Source organism: Solenopsis invicta, chromosome 16 (genome assembly GCF_016802725.1).
Source record: "Solenopsis invicta isolate M01_SB chromosome 16, UNIL_Sinv_3.0, whole genome shotgun sequence".
In the NCBI taxonomy this organism is placed as follows: Eukaryota; Metazoa; Arthropoda; class Insecta; order Hymenoptera; family Formicidae; genus Solenopsis; species Solenopsis invicta.
In genome coordinates, this window is record NC_052679.1 from 2,583,399 (window position 1) to 2,601,656 (window position 18,258).

Here is an 18,258-nt window from a genome sequence, read left to right on the forward strand (position 1 = left end):
CACCACCCAAGTAGAGAAATCCCAGGTTCTTATCAGGATCTCTTACGGGCCCGCCGTAACTTCAATCTTTACGGCCGATTTTATGCATACCCGACAAAAGACAACTATTTCTCCCGTTCACCAACGGCGACCACTTTTTCCACTTTCTTCCGCACACGCCTCCTTCCGCGGAATCCGAGCGAACTTGCGCGGATCCCAGGGCGGGAGGGGAGGACTATCGTTCTATCGTTCGCATAAGTAAGCGCGAAGCAATTACAACGTGACGTGCTCGCGGTTCGTACGCGCTCGCGTAACTTTCAAGGAGCGAAACCGGCGTTCTCATCCCGCCATTTCACTGTCGCTTTTGTAATACCGTTACACCGGTTAGCACGGCATTACGGCATCGCCGATGGTTTCACCGTCGCGGCTAATAACGCCTAGGTAGATAATCCGACGATTAGCGTAATTAACCCTGGCATGCGTGATCTTCCCCCCCTCCCCTCCCCCTTTACGCAGGTCTGGAAATATGTGTGTATGGTGGAGAAGAATTTTGAGAAATAATTGTGATTTAAGTTTCTCTCCGTTTCTAGAAAATATGACATTTTATTTGAAACTATACTAAAAAAAGAAACAAGAATACACTGAAAAAATATTTATCATATTTATATACTAGTCGCGCCAACGAAATGTATACAAAAATGGTGCGTCTTATTCTAATCATGCCAAATAAATTTCCGATACTCTATAGCTAGAATTTTAAACTTAACTGTAACTTGTAATACGTAGTTTATTGTATCTTTTCGGCTGAATTTACCACAAATTTCCATAGTGTCAATAAGAAAATCAGATTTCGTTCCCGATTAAATTACATAAATAAAAATACATCTTTAACACGTTTAAAGAAGATTCTAGATCTTTTTGTTGAGTGTTGGCTAAGAACCCTTTTACTCTTATTATACACTATGGTTTGTGCCCGTTCATCACTTTTACAAGTATAAAAAATTATTAAGATTTTTACATACACTTTAACAATTTTAACAAATATTTGTATGGTTGTATGTTTTTTAAAAAATTACTTAAATTAATTACAGCCGATAAGATATTTAAGGAGAAAAGGAAATACGCAGGTTACAAATATCCCAGTGTTAAGTGTTAATAAGCGTGGAATTTAAGTGTTACAGAATATACAAAATTAGGAATCCAAGGCTCTAAAAAGTAACTTTTTAATTACGCCTCCTCAGAATATAGCATTGCAATCTTCCCTCACTAGTTTCTCTTCAACCGTTTCTAAAAATAAAAAAAAAATGAAACAAAATAAAATAATTTAACCCTCCGGAGCTGACATCCAAATCACAGTTGCTGACGCTGAATCTGTCAGACCTATTTAATTTATGTTAACTAAAAGGCACTAATTAATTTTAAGGAACCAAAGTAACTCATATGTTTCTAAAATAAAATAAGTACATTACGTTTATTTTAGTTACAATAATTCAAGACTTATCATTGAGAATAAATCCAATAAATAAACCATCAGCTCCGGAGAATTAATAATGTTATAAATAAAAAAAGTAAAAAAAAATAAAAATTCTAAAATAAAGAAAAAGAAAAAAGTAGTATAATTTGACAAGAAATTTGCATGCAAAATATATTAAAGAGACAAAAATTTACATTGCCGATGCATGAATTTTTCGTGTGCATGAAAATAATATTGAGAGAGTATTTCGTGTTCGGGATAGCATTTTAACCTTGTCTAGCATGCAATCATTCCAAATTTACACGATACATTTAACCAGCGCTCAGACCTTGTATCTTTTCGCAGTAGAACCTAATCTAATAAAACGTATAGATACATATTTTTGACGTTTAATTGCAAAAAAAAAATCGCGTCGAATATTCCGACGTGACGCGAGAATCGGAGAGACACGATTGACGCTAAACGTGACACGGTCGTGCCGTCCTCAATAATCATTTTCGTAAATAGAATAATCGTGCGAGCGCGAAATGTCACGTTCACGCGTACGCGTGCGGGGAAAGTGGCGGCGATTTGCATTACGCTTACGCACCAATACGCGAGTATGTACGTCGCGCCGACCGCCGCGCCACGCCGCGCCACGCCGCGCTTGTGCCGTCATCGTCGTCAGCGGCGGCGACTTGCTGGTAATTGTGCTCGTTCACGATGAAAACGCGGGGGACCTTCTTCTTTTTTCCAGCCGCGTCCGCGCGCGCGCCACCGGATGCTCTTCCCAGAACATCCGACTTATCCCCCGCGCCGCGCGCGTTATCACGCGAGCTTTCCGTGAAAGCGAGCCGATCCGCGTATCCGCTCGCTCGCTCGTTTGCTTTTTACTGCCGATAGCAGAACCCTTCTCCCTCCCGCGAGCGCGAGATCGATGGAGTCTGTCCCCTCGATTAAAATTCTGCGCTACGCCTGTTCGCGTCGCGTCGCGTATGCAGCAGCGAGCAGCGGCTCTAAAGAAACGCGTTATCTCGCAGCCGCGCGTTTCGCCGTGATTACGCTTTCAATCGCTTTACAGGTTGCAATATCTTTTTAGATGAGCCGGTAGATACGGTTGTAGCGAAAATAAGCGCGCAAGTAGCAAAGTTCAATGTAACTCGCCGATGCAGAAAATTATTTATTTTCGATGACGGACAGACTCGAGGTATATCCGGCTTGTCTGTCGCCGCCCAGGAACTACGTTCAATGTCGCTGGCGGGAGAGACTCACGCGCGACGGGCCTCACGTTATTTTAATGGTAAATGCGCGGCGTGAATCTAACGAAACTCACGTCACGCGACTGCCGGCAGCACGCGTTCGACTTCGAAATCGTCGTTAACGTCGGTGCGCGCTTGTCTCTATTAGAAAGGCTCGCGTATACCGTCAAGGCTACAGGTAATCGGGATAATTTGATGGGATTGTACCTATCAGGAAAGGAGAAGGCGGACGACGGGCGACGACGACGAGAGGGGGGGGAGGAGGAGGGACGAAGGTGGGAGAGGCCAGGAGCAGGAGGCCAGAGAGGCCGAGAGCAGTCAAAGGGAAGTTCAGAGGGCCAATTTACCGGACGAGATTAAGCCCGCGAGAAAAAGAAATTGGAATCGAGACGAAAATTACGGATCCCACGTTGCCCGCCGAGAGTCCTTTTTTCGTCCCTCCCGCGCCGCGCCGCGCGCGCGCCCCGACACACACGAGCGATTTATTTCCGAAGCGACGTAAATCAAACGTCGAAAAATGTGTACGGCGATATTGAGCCATCGAATTGATCGAGAGTGTTGGAGGGAATGAAATAGACGGACCGATGCTTCGATTGAAGTGATCTCGTAAACGAAAATAAGTTATTTAACTGACGTCACGTATCTATAATATTATATAAACGTTCTCGATTTTAATTTTAACAAGAAAACGATAACTGATGAATCGCTCGTATTATGTATCCTGACATCGTGCGATATTTTCTTTCCCCAGCCCCTCTTGTGTCGCCGCGGCGCGTTCCAGACGAGTATCATGACGCACTTGTTGCGGTTTCACGCTAGTATCGCAAGGCGGATGCAACGAAGATTTGATAACGCGCAGTACGACATGTTACGGCATGTCCAGAGAGATTAAGATGGCTAACGCAATTACGATCAAGTATACGCAATACGATCAAGTATGCGAAAAGAACCTTTACTGAAGTTTCAAGAAATTTAACTGAATACGGATCTGAAAGTTCTTTTTATTATAAAATCAAAATAATTACGTGGGACGCTCAAGTATAATGAGCAATGATGCAAAAAGTTTTGACATTCTAGTAACTAATTTGATCGTCTTACGTAATTTTGACGGGACAATAATATTTTTAAATTTGCATCTAGCTCATTTTTTAACTTTTTCCCTACTACTATCCTGGATATTTCGTTCGATCGACTCTTGTTCGTACAAGTTTCTTGCAAGTTGGATTAAATTATGTACTACATTTTATTATTTTCTAAAGTGAAGTTTTAACATTTGTTCTAGAAGGCTGAAAACATGTTCGTGAATTTTTTAAGATTTTTTTGAAACACTTTAAATAAATAGATGAAAAAAATGAACAGATTCGAGATACCCAGAATGGTGAGAATGAGACACTGTTTTAGCGTGGTATCGTAAAGATTAAATGCTTCAACAAAATTCTTCTTTTTTTCCTGTTTACAGGAAAAACTGTTTTGCTGAAGTATCTAAAAATTTAGCTGAATACAGATCTCAAAATAATTTTTGTTATCTAATCAAAATAATTGTGTGAGAGGCTCAAGCATAATCAATAGTACTGCAAAAAGTTTTGATACTTTAACAACCAGCTTGTGAACGTCTTACGTAATTAATTCAACAAAAATTATTTTTAAATCTAGCTATTACAAACTTTTAGATACTTTAACAAAACTCTTTTCTTTTTTCCCTATGTACGGAAAAAATAATTTTGCTGAGATATCCAAAAATTTAGTTGAATACAGATATAAAAATAATTTTTATTATCTAATCAAAGTAATTATATAGGACAAGCATGATGAGCAATGCTACAAAAAGTTTCGGTATTCTAGCAACCAGCTTGAATGAACGTTTGAAATAATTATTTTGATAGCCCAACAAAAATTAATTTTCAGATCTGTATCTATAATAATTAAACTTGTAGGGAGCAAAACCATGTTTTCCTTGTAGTTATCGAATCAGATAGAAAAAGAGGAAATGCTGCATATTTGTTTCGGCAGATAAAATGGCGATTATGTATCTTGACTCTTATCTTTTTGTATTATATTAAAAGCCCGAATAATCAATCTCTTCACTCACATTAAGCAGTTATTAAGTAACGATATGAGTATTGTCTGTCGCGATAAAACATATTTAGGAATATTGACCTCAAAACGCGTAACGCGTAACGCGTATCACAATTATACGAGGAGAGAAAATGCGATTTAAATCCGCATCTTTCAACGTGCAGGGAATTAAGTAATAAGGCCTCCAACGATCCGCGAAGCTACGGATGCTAAAGCGAAACGCGCACGAACCGTCCCCGGTTATTCTCCGATTCGTGCCTATAGAGTTCGATCGATCGATCGAAATGGACGAGCGTGGTGCAACCGTCGAATTACAGCCTCTCGAACGATCGCGGCGCGGCGTGGTGTGGCGTGGTGTGGCGTGGTGTGGCGTGGCGTGGCGTGGCGCGCCGCGGCGGCCGGAGTCGTGCGTGCGAAATCAAAAATCACGACGATGACGCGATCGATCGATTATTCCGCGCCGCGAACCGATACCCGTATTCCGTGCCCGCGTACCGGGGAATGTTATTTCCCCGGAGCGATACAAAATACATAACCGCGCGGAGGACTACCTGGCCGGACCGAGCTCTAGAATTAGAGACCTGAGTCATTAAAGTCCCGAAGGATAATTGACCGGTCTCGAAGGAGATTCGAGAGACCGGGGGACCTACTGAGAAAAATGTTGGTGTATCGGCCAGAACTCCAAGTAATTACGCGTATACGAGGGAGGAATATCCGGTCCGTATATATCGGGGAGCCCGGGAAGCAGAGCCGAGGTCTGGAAATACCTACGAATTTTCACGCGAGCCATATGGCACCCTGTTCGTCGCCCACGAGGAAAGGCGGCGCGCACGCATACACGCATGCCGGAAACGCATGGGTTTAAAAGGATGACGTTTTTACCGCTGCATGGGTCTGCAGCAGCAGCAGCAGCAGCAGCAGGCACACCCGAAATCATGCCTGCGGACCTTTCTTTTCATGTTTTTTTTCAAAATCGTCCTTTCGCCCGGCGAACTTTCGACGAAAACCTTTTCCCCTCGAAAAGGATTGAGTTAATCCGATCAACGCTTCCAGCGAAACTAGATTGAAAGTCGATTTTCCGATTTTAAATCGCGTCCGCCCTAGCTTACATCTTCCTAGTATCCGACGACACTTGATTTACATCGCGATTACGAGGTGTCGATATTTTTTACAATGTGCGTATGTTACGCGTCCTCTTCTCTTTCGACCAGCAAAGGATAAATACGTTTTTATTATTTGGAAAACGACCGATTTCTTTCGGTCAAAAAACACTGCGACGAAGCCTCTTCGCCGATCGATACATGAGCGCGGAAAAATAACACTGTTTATGACATCTCGAGGAGACCGGTCTTGTAAACAAACGTCGGCCGGCAACATTTTGCGTTACGTCTAACGAGTCATCTCGATGTAGCGTCCCGTTCACCCAAGACTCTTTTCAACGAGTCGAATATTGCATCGAATCATTAGGCGGTAGATTGAGCTGATCGGCGGGACTTCGCCTTTACGGTTGTTCTACTTTAAAATAACGTCTACTTCTCGTTTCTCTGCGCAACCAAGCGTTTCTATCGTCGTTCCGGCACAGACTGCGAACATCAGAACCGGACAAATGATTTCTTCGATTTAGCATCTTATTGTTTTACAGAAAAAAAAAGAAACAAACGGAGATTAACCTTGACACGAGTGAACTTTCGTCGTCGTTAGCCTTTTCCCTGTTAGCCCTGGATATTTTATGTCCGACCGATTCTTGCTCGTACAAGTTTCTCGCAACTTCGATAGATTATTAAATTATGTACTACATTTTATTTTCTAAAGTAAAGTTTCAACATTTGTTCTAGAAAGTTGCAAGTGTGGTTGCGTTCAGCAGTAAAAGCAGCTTTACAACTGTTGTAAAATTCATTAATACGATTCGTTTTTACCTTTAATTCCTGCCGGAGATTTGAATATATAAATCAATTTTATTAAAAAAATTTGTAACTGTTGCAAAGCTGCTTCTTCTGCTGAACGCTATGTTCGTGAATTTTTAGATTTTTTAAATTTTTAAGTAGGGCTGAAAAAAATGAACAGATTCGAGATATCAGGATGATAGGAATGAAACACCGTTTTGAGCATGATATAAGGATTAGAATAATTTTGTGCATATCCGATAGAAATCACGAGAGGACGCTTTCAGTTACACGAAGAAAAAAAAAACGTGCGAAAATTACTCGGCGAACAATTTTCGTGCGTTTCGAGAAATCATCGCGCACGACGTTTCCAACTGTGTAACTAACGCGATCGTCCGTCGTAAATTCATAAAAGTCGCATCGATGAATACGAATGAGAATACGCCGTGAAGCAATAAATTTCGTTAATACTAGAGATTTATGTACTTCGCCACGTGCGCCGATAAAAATGTAGTTTACGGCCCACTTTGAGGCGCGAGCGCGCGCGTTCCTTCGGCGTTATTAACGATATCGCGAACGCGCGTCGTTTTGCGCTATTTTCACTGGCCGGACCTCGTACCGCCGCGCCCCGGGACCGCGGGGAAAGCGTTCCTTCTGGGACATTAATCCGGCTTAAGGAAGACCCTCGATGCATCCTGTGCAGCAATATTTGGCAGTAAATCTGTGACGGGACTAAACAGCGCTTTCGAAATTTTTACCTGCGCCGCTTTCAAAATAAACAGCTTGACCCTCGTCACGTGGAAGCCTCTCTCCGAACCGGTACCCCGCTGAACACATGCAATCTTTTTTTTTTCCCTTTGATTACCGCGCATTATTAAAAGGTTTCCTCGGGAAAGAAAGGAAATCGCAGGTAAATACGAGCGAAATTCAAACCTGAAAAACTCTTATTCCGTTCCAAAGCGAAGTTCTATTGTAGATTCGAACGGATCCGTGTCGTGCCCACCGTCCGAGGATCAAGTTTAATAACAGGCTCGCGGCGCACGCTACGTCGCGTTCGAATGCAAAACGAATTGTGTCTGATGCGAAGCGACTTTCAAAAATGCCACCTCGGAGTTTGACAGAGCAAGATTTATACGACTAGTGTGCGTTTGAAAGAAAATATCGTTGAAGCTTTTGAAACTAATAAAAACGCAGAATTATGTAAATGAAGGATTACGCTGCAAGTGTAATAATAAAAGTAAGCAGAGCTAATATCTTCAACGATATTTTCTTTTTAATGGACATTAGCCATAATAAACGAAGTGAAGTGAAATACGTGAGATGTCTGCTCGAACCTCAGGTTTCAAGAGACATTCCGTAAGTCTAAGATTTCCCGAAAGCCGATCTTTTTTAGCATGCTCTCTCAAATTTTCAGACAAATTCTAAGATTCTCGGAGAAATGACTTTTTTAGTAAACCCCCTCAAATTTTCAGAGAAGTTTAAGGTTTCCTGAAAATTGACTTTTCCAGCATGCTCTCTCCGTCTCTCTCTAATTTCCAAGCAAGTTTAAAACTTTTTGAGAACTGACTTTTCCAGCATGCTCTTTCAAATTTCCACGCAAGTTAAACATTTTCTAAGCACTGACATTTTTCAACACACCCCCTAAAAGTTTTTCAGACAAGTTTGAGATTCCTTAAAGAGCTGAGACTTTTCCAGCACGATGCCTCAAAAATAATTTCCAGATAAGTTCAAGTCTCTAAAGTTTCTCAACGACAGGTTTTTTTGTTGTCTCCTTCAGCCTTTAATTTTTCTCTCATTACGATAATAAGAGGTTGCAGATCACGCGTGGTTCCGTGTGAAAACGGTCCACTTCCATAATCTATAATCAGCGGGTTCCCGACCGTCACCCCACATACATCTCCTAGAGCTATACTATGTCTAAGGATGTAAAGAAAAAAAAAAAATAAAGCCCGATACACAAGGCTGGACCGCAGCTGTGTTTAAGAAAATTTAATTTAAGATCGGTACTCATAATTCGATCTTACATTCAAGATTATCCCAAGTCTGCTCATGAGCAGATGGAGTCTTAATCCTCCATGTTTTTTCTTTCCTAATTCAACTGGGTCACTGGTGTCTGAGTGTTTTTGAGAGGATTTTTAAGCTTTAAAAAAACGGAAAAAATTCTGGTACACACTTTCAACATTCCAGAATATGATTTTACAATTGTTTAAACCGAAACGTTTTTTACCGTTTCCGTGCGTGTCCGAATTTGAGGCGAAATAATTCAAAATTGCAAATTCACTTGAATCTTCAAACCACTGGCACCTGATAGTGTTTTTTGAAAAAAAAAACAGTTGTTTAAAAAAAACTGAAAAAAATTTTACTGCACTTTTCCAACATTCCATAATATGATTTTACAATTGTTTGATCCGAAACGTGTTTCACTGTTCTCGCGCGTGTCCGAATTTGAGGCAGAATAATTCAAAATTGAAAATTCACTGAGTCTTCAAACCACTGGTGCCTGATAGTGTTTGTTGAAAAGGCTGTTGGGTTTCAAAAAAACCCGAAAAAATTTTACTACACTCTTCCAACATTTTAGAATACAATTTTCCAATTTTTCAACCCGTATTTCGAAACGTGTTTCATCGATTTCGCGTTGTCTGAATTTGAAGCGGAATGATTGAAAATTGAAAATTCATCCGAGTCTTCAAAATCCCAGTTGGATCGCGGAAGGTTAAGACTCCATCCAACCGAATGATGGCTGGAATTGATCGTACGACGTACTTGAGATGATCACGAATATAGGACCGAGCTGTTACACTTAAATCCCCCTCGAGGTTTCCCCGTGCAATGCAAATTTCGGTTCTTACCTGCGTGGCATCTGAGTAGGGCGTGAGCGAATCCTTTTTTACGAACTGCGAGCCGAAGATGATCTTCGGCGAGTCTTGCATCGGCAGCATTTTCGGGCCGCTTCCGAAGGTAAACACCACGGACACTTCACCTCAAAGTGACGTCAAGTCGGCGACTCGCATCACAATCCCCGCGCGCTTCGGCGAAGGGATTCGACAATTATTTACTTATAATTTCCTTTTTCTCGTCGTTCACCTTCGCAAACGATCACTCGTCGCGCGAACGATCCTCCTACACTTCGGGTTCTCCCACCAAACTCGATGCACCTCCGCGTACGTGCGAGATGTAAATCCGATAGCTCGCAAGACAACCACAATCAAATAAAAAAAAAATAAAAAAAAAGAAAAAATAAATAAAGTGCTCGCTTCCGCGGGACGAAACTCGAGACAGGCGTCCAGAGGATGAGCGTCCGTCGCGTTTATGAACACTTGTCGGCGGGCGAAAAATTGCGAGAGAACGTAAACACGTAGTGTCTACTCTCCCGTGAACGCGACTCGACTGTGGATGATGGACCGTGGCGCGTCGGCTATCCCTCCGATCGGCACTACGTAGAGAACACCTTCACCTCTTGCCACCTCGCTTATCTGTGCGACGACGACGACGACGACTCCTACGGTCGCACGTACAATATTCCGCGTCCACACGTGCTCGCCGAGCAGCGATAAACAGCGCGCGTCGCAATCGTTATCCTTCCGTCGCTCGAGTGGGCCTCCCTTTTCTACCCCCGAGCTCCTCGCTCTCTTGATATCCGGATATCGACGACGTGCACGCGCGTTCTAAGACTTTTTTTTTTTTAAACGTTACTGGCTCCTCTCACAGTCGCTCGTCGATCACGAACTGACATCCTCGCCCGCTCCGAAGAGAAACGTCTCGATGCTCGCTTCACGAGCGCTCATGTGCTACTAACTGATCGTATGATCGGAGCTAGACTCTATAGCTCAGCGCTCAGCTGTGAAGACTGATCCCCACTCGGGTCGCAACCACGTCCAATCCGCGCCCGACAATCTCCCCGCCTGCATCTCCACGACCGCCGCGTCCGCCGCGTCTCCCGTCTGCCGTTCGCACTCACTCCGCCGCGCTACGTCGAGCTGCGCGCACGCACACGCATGGACGCGTTGCTCGACTGCCTGCCTATCCTTGGATTCGATCGCTAATCAACCACTGTCAGTGTCAAACACGGTCACAGCTTCTCACCCTAGCTGTCACGCATTGCACTACTTGTATTATTATTATTTTATTTATTTATTTTTTTTTTTCGTTGGATATAGGGATGAGCTAAACAGTTGTACTTTAGTAACAGTTATGATGGTCATCTTTACTTATACGTAACTGTAATCTTGTAAAATTAATAGCTGTTTCATTTTGATAGCAATCAAAATCAAAATTTTTGATGCAAAAAGTTGATATGATTTTCATTAAATATTATATATAACACAAGAAACATGTTGATGTCTATAAATTATATGATTGTAAAGATTAACAATAATGAAAGTTGTTGCTATTATTTTATACACAGTTTAAAAAATGTCAAGAAATATTAGAATCATTTTTAATAATATTTAGAGAGAAGACTGAGAAGATAACAATTTAATTAAAAAAATTATCTTTTGTTTATTTTCTGAAAATTTTAGTAGATAGAATTTTTTTACGTAGTATCATTTAACTTTCGCATCTTGAGAGTTACATGTTTTGAAATACAAACGTGTAAATACCTAATGGGTATAATATCTCATTTGTTCTATGCTAATTTTCTGAAAACATTGATTGGTTATATAATAATAAGGTTTAGAAATTCTCAATGCAGCCAATCAACAGTTACATAATTAATAGTTACAATTTAATAATAGTTATAAAGTAGCAAAATATCGTTCATCTCTAGTTGAATCTCGAGTTTTTAATAGGTTACAGCGGGATTGATACTAAAAGTTGAATATAAATAAAAATTATACAGTAGAAAACATTTTATCCTTTTGTTAAAATAGTCCTTGTTAAAATTAAATTTTTAACAAATTCTAATGTTAATTTAACGTAATGTGATTATGTTATTTAAATATTTTCTGTTAAATTGATATTTAACATTTCTTAGATTTAAAATAACAATTTATGAGAAAATAAATAAATGACATAAAAATAATGCAGTGTTAAAAAATAAAATCTAAGATAATTAAATGAATAAAATTGTCGTGTCAACAAGTTATAAGTGTTAATGTTACTGAAGAAATGTTTTCATATTCTGTTTCCAATCTGTATCGAATCACATTTTTTGTGTTAATTTCTTACATTACATTCGTTATTTTTTAACATATTCATCCTGTATTAAATTAACACAAAACTTGGAGTGAACCGTTTGGTATATGCGATGTTAAATTTAATATAAATTTTCCAACTGTGTATAATTGTATTAAATAAGATTATACTGCAACTTCCCCGTGTAAAAAAAAACGCAAATAAAAATTGAGCTGTAAAATCGCGAGAACTGTTCTCGGGTTAAAAACGAAAGATTCGAGTGTTCGTGCCGACAGCAATGCGCCGAGGAGTCGCGGATGGAAAATAAAATCTCCGGACCCTCTTTAATTTAGTTTAAAGCTCAAACGTTAGATAAGATAAGGCGGGAATTCTCGGAGGGTAGGCGCGAGGACGAAAGCGAGTGACCTGATAGTCGATGTCCTTGCGTCCTCCCGCGATTAGTTTAATCCTGGCACGGCCCGTAGCGCGATCGCGAATATCGCGTCATACCGGTTTGGATGCACGGACGCCGTGCCTTGCGGGGGCGTAAAAACATGCGAAATTAAGAGATTACGATCGGCGCGGCGCGGCGCGGCGTGCACTTTCTCATATGACGGGCTTTTGAATGCGTCCTTACATATGCCAGATAATATATCTTGGGGAAGGCGTGTGTATATGGTTGCGCAGGAGAAGTTTGAATCGTAAACCGTTAATTTAACCTCCGCAGCTTCGAGACGACCTCCGAACGGCGACGTCTTCAACGAACGCGTTCGCGTTTTGATCAATCTTTTTTTTTTTTTCGAACTCGCACGTTTCAATCTCAATCCTAGAATCATTTTGTGTGACAGCACGAATAAACATGTTAAACTTTGTAAAATTTTGCAAGTAAAACCGAGCGCAAGGCAATCGAGTTTGACGACTTCACGGTCCTTAAGATCGCGCGCAGATAAAACTGTCGTATAAATGCAAAGTAATTTACAATTTTTTTTATGGGAGAAATCATGCGCGTCCCTCCCTTCCTTTAAGGAGGATAATTCGGCTCGCGGAATCGAGATGTTTATTAAACGAGCATATATCCGTGCATCGGCCATTGCACGGATTCCTTATCGCTGTTTACGCACATTGTTTACTTTACGTAGCGCGCGGCCGAGTGATCGTGGGACCGTAAAAATGATTTCTTCCTGCTTCGCGTTGCGTATTAAAGTGCACGGATACGGCGTCGTAAAGGAAAAAATGGCGAGTGTGGTAGACTTTACGCGTAAACAGGTTTAGTGCCAGTCAGCCCGGGTACTCTTGTTTCCTCGAACATAATGTTCGACGCGCACCGCACCGCGCCGTGCCTAGGGGAGTTGCATAATGGTACACCGAATCACACACATTTTCCATTCTCATAGAAATTCTCTGGGGCTGCATTAGCCTGGCCAAGCGTTGCGCGCCGCTCCAGCATTTTTCCAGTAATTATTTTACGCGGAAACGGCAATTCGAGCCATTTTATCGAGATCATTTGTCCGCGCAAATCATAATGCGACAGTACGTTGAATCATTTGACTGTGCGTTACATGTTCTATTTCTACAGGACAATATTACGAAAGCCTGTTCAATTGGAACTGTTAAGTATACAGTAAGACATACTGTAAGGTATACTGAAGCAGAATAAGATTCAGCATTAAACAAGTTCCACTTTTAAAGGTTGTTACGAAAAAGGCTGTTTTCACTTTGTAGCAAAAGAAGCAGCAGAAATTTTTGTTATTGAGTTTTATTAATTTTATTAACTTTGTTTTACGTATTTTATCAATGAATTAAACAAGCTATTTTGTTAAAACATTAAACTCTGATTTATTAAATTATTATGTACAATAACTTACAAGAAAGGCAAAGTTATTTATATGTTAATAAATTAATTAATCGTTATACAAATGTCATCAATCATTACAATGATACTTATTCTAGACTTATCTGTTTTATGAATAATATCTGATAATATAATCTTTACAATATAATCTTTACGATAAATTCAAACCAAACCGGACCAAAATGATACTTCGTGAAAGATAAAGCAACAACAACATTAAAACGTGGATGAGTGATGTTATGCATCATCGATACATATAGCGTAGAATCTTATCCCGTGAATGACTGCGAAACGCTACGCGTTTTCCCGATTAAAACTCAATTTTCTGTGTTCTCATCAAGTGACGTAACTTTAGCACCATTGGATTCCTTGTCTCAAAAGCTATAAGAAATGTCCGTTTTATTTTCCCCGAACAAAGTAAAAACAGGCCTTTTACATCCTTCTTTACCACTTAAAAAAAATAGATTTTGTTTAATAATCATTTTAAAAAGTGATTTGATAAATAATGTTTAGTTATTTTCAATTTATTTTTGATTCTCTTATTAGAAACGCAAGTATAATAAGGCGTAATGTCAAAGTTTAAAAATATTTTTTATTTATTTACAAATGTTCTATATGGAAGATCATTTTATTTTTATGAGTGATTGAAATAAATATTTTATTCTTGCTTTATTTTAATATCTCCTTAAATAGATTTTATAAAAAGTAAATAAGTTGGGGTGGACTTTTTTGTCTCAGATGCCTTCAGGAAAGAATTAAGCTCGATTGCAATTGTTATTCGATGTCAGTAGATCGTGCAACAGAGATGAAAAAATGGGTATTTTTTAATTTGAAGTAAAAACCAGTTTTTTACGTAAAAAAAATTGTCTTTTTGCCAAAACACTAAAAAAAAGACATCAAATTTATTTTTCTTGTTATTTATTGTTAAAGCGTTTGCTATACATTTGATACGTTATTTTAAACACAAAAAAAAGATGTATTTGTCCAAATGAATTCATTTCCTGCTTCCTACTAACAATGATCTAGGTTTCTACTAACAATGATCTATTGATGCTCATGCATCATCATTTAGTCATGGTATTACATTTATCTCTATTATAAGAATCTTTTACATGAATGCAAAAAACCCCGAACTGAATTCTAGAACAATAATGCGATGTTAACTATCGAAAAAAAAATATATATATATCTGAGTAAAAAACTTTTCAAGGACGGAGTAAAAAAAAACTTATCGAGTTTTTTTACTAAAAATTTACAATTTTTTAAATTATTTTTATCTCTGTTGCGCACAGAAAAGAATACAAGCTAAAATTCTCAAGAGAGCAGGTAAATTAAATCCTTTCGTGGAGATGTCAGATTTTCACAGAACTCACAAAAATTCTCAAAAGTATTTATCGGTCCCATCAACGTTTAAGCCTCAGGAGAGAACGTTCTGCAAATGTTCTGCGTCTTGTAAATAAAGTAGTAAGATACATTATTCAAATCGGCAGCGATCGTGCCCGTAAATGCCAATTTTCGCGTTCCCTAATTTCGCGAGAATCGGAATTATTGACAGGCTCTTGAGAGGCTCGATCGATTTCGCGATTTACACGACGCGGAGGTCGCCACTCTTCGATCGCGCCGCCCTTCATAGAAGCCGAGATTTTTTTTCCGGTAAATGCCCCGATCTATAAATGCAGTACGGCAGAAGGCGCGGGGGAGGTGTGTGTGCGCTCGACAGTCGTTTCGCCTACGATATATTTTTAGTAGCCACGCCAACATGGGACGAGACGGGACGGGACGGGACGGGACGGCTCGGCTCTTTCTCGTACACGCGAGCGAAACGGACGCCGTCCAAATTCTTTATTTTGCGCAAACACGTCAAGAGAGGCGCACGCTGAAAGTCATACAAATATAAACCATATATATTGCGGGCCTAACGAAACTCTTTCGGCGAAAACTACGGGCGCGAGCGCGGCGTCTGCCTGCCGCCGTCTTTCACGCTTGCGAGCCGGGACCGCTTTCGACGAGCCAGGAAGCCTTGCGCAACGCGATCAGTCCGTGAACCGGAGTTCCCATGCTATCAAATAAAACCGCATCCTCCGACGCGACGTTTCAGAAATGACGATTCCCTCACCTCCCGTTCGCCTCGACGCGTTCCTTTTTCACGGTCGGAACATCAGGCCGGATCTCTTAATTTTTGGCAGAGCGACAAGCCATTTACGCTCGCAAATACGTCGTTCTCACCTGACTAGAGAGGAGAGCTCCCTGCCCCTTCTCTCTCCCGTTCTTTTTTCCTTTTATCTTACGTTACTGTCAAGGTTAACCCTTGAATATAGGTCAGTTCAGCGAAATAGACTACTTCTGCGAAACGAGCGCAGATTGCTTTATTGCTTTCGAGACTACAAATCGTCGGGGTTTCAGAGAACGCTTTTTTTTTCATAAATTGATTTTAGTCTACCAGTCTTTGCGAACTTAAAAACAAGATCCTCGACATTCAGCGACGAAACAAACTGATCTGTTGTCAGTTCCGTTTCTGTAGAGAATTTATCTCTTCTATATCTCGGCGCGAGACACGAGTTTTCCGAGCGAAAGAACGCCGCGCGTGTGACGCTTTATACCTGCATCAATATAAAAGACAGCCTGCAGAGGATCAATAGAAGATCGATACTCTTTCCGCGCGCGACGGTTTCCCGGAATCGCACGGTTTACCGGCGGACAGGTAACGAGACCCGGGATCTCGCCGATCGCTCCGATCGAGGAGAATGGCGAGACGTCTAGGATTCGGCGGCAGCGTTCGTATTTCAAGAGCCAACATAAAAGAGCGATATAGGTCGGCGGCGGCGACGCGACGGTTCGATCCACCCAAGGTCCCGAAACTTTAGGTCCCCGCCGAATCGAGGCGAAGCAAAAAGGAAACGGTCTCACCGAGCTCTCTCTCTCTCTCTCCTTTTTTTCTCTCCCTCTCTTTCTCTCTTTCTCTTTCCCTCCTCGGTAACGGAAAAAAGTATCGTCCAGCCCGATGGGTGCGGTCTCGTCGCCGCTTTAACCGGATGCTAACTGCAACTTGAGAATACTAAACGCCGATGTTGGACGTCGCCGCGCCGTCGATGTGTTTACGAGAAATGCACCGCGATACTGTCCGCGCCCTATACGCAATTCAGCCTCGCCTCCTCTTTCTCTCTCTCTCTCTCTCTCACCGCGATAACCGTCCGCTAGAAAAATATCTCATTACTGACGGGCATCGGTTACCGATGCCCCGTGTGCTGCTTCTCTCAACCTTTCGCGATTCGCGCAGAATACACTACTCATTTGTCGAGCGCGTAGCTGCGACGCGTGTACGTAGACATCGGAGATCGGGTCTATGTTTAGTAAAGCGTTTTTAAAAAAGCGTAAACGAAAAGAAACGATAAATGCTGCCGGAACACTTGCTCGACTTAATTGATAATCTCAAAACAAGAAGCTGTAAAGAGAAGTTGAGATAGTCCAAGTTGCGGAATGTCAAGAAACTACACTTTGCTCGGATTACTGCGTCGAAACGAACTGAAAGCTTCGAACGAGCCCAGCTCTATCACTCCGCGGCTTCACGGATTAGAACCGTTTCAGTGGTAGAAAAAAAAAATATATATATACATATGTGTATATATGCGTCTTCACGTCGGATCTTGTGTAATTTTGCTCGTGGTATATGCATCAGGAAACATAATTCACTCTCGAGAGATAATGCGCAGGCACGATCGCGATTTTTCGTTGACCCTGTTTTAGCGCAATCCTAATCGCTCGTATAAACGCGTAATAGATTTTCCATTCTGCACGCTCATTAAAAACATTATAAATAGCCGCGAGCGAGGAGATAGCGCGTAATTCTTTTCGATCGCGCCGCGCCAGGACGCGTGTGTTGAAATCAATCAATGTTAAGCAGGGTCAATAGTCATGCGGTGGTGCGCGATAAGGCCCAAGATCGGGAATTATCTGCGCGCGGTAAATACATTTAATCCCGATAGCCCCGCGATGCATCGTCCTCGCCCGATGCAGAATTCCTCACGCAGACACTTGGAGCGTCGCGTTACACAATGTAAGAGCGAGCTTACGCATGTTGCACGGTGCGTATGCACACACACACGCGCGCGCGCGCATTGTCATAAATTATACATATTTAATCGCAACGGAGAGCGCGAGATTTAATGCAGTCGTATTTATGATTATACGTTCCAACAGATCGGCAATTAGTTTCCATTGCTTAATCCACACAGTGGCGGCACTTTCTGTTTCGTGATTTATATAATTATCACGTCACTTGGCTTTTCTTGGCATGTTTACGACGTTGAAAAACATCTCAGCATTTCTATTCATGCATTCAATAGAATTTTAAGTTGAAATTTAGCAAAACGAAAATAATATTTAGACGTATGCAAAAATTGAAAAATTATTTCTTGGACTGCATTTAATCTCTCAGCTAAATCAACAAGTATGACTGCTTGACGTAAGTTCAAGACTAATATAGATAAATGTTGAATTAATTTATTTTAATATAGATTGATTTTAATTGCAACAATCGATATCCAAGTAGATAAAATTGCACGTTTAGATCTTGCACGCCCTATCAGATTAAGGCAGAGAGGATTTAATTCGTTAGGGAATTTATCATTGAAATTGATATCA

At 41.1% G+C, this 18,258-nt stretch overlaps 1 protein-coding gene across 1 annotated transcript in view; it reads right to left on the bottom strand.

Moving 5' to 3' along the window:
* LOC105202442 (transcription factor Sox-11) overlaps positions 1-10,475 on the bottom strand; it is a 31,098-nt gene extending 20,623 nt beyond the window's left edge. The window contains exon 1 of the mRNA XM_011170974.3: positions 9,500-10,475. Within this exon, the coding sequence (XP_011169276.1) occupies positions 9,500-9,589 (90 nt within the window). The 5' untranslated portion in view covers positions 9,590-10,475. The remainder of the gene's footprint in view (positions 1-9,499) is intronic.
* Positions 10,476-18,258: the final 7,783 nt, after the last annotated feature.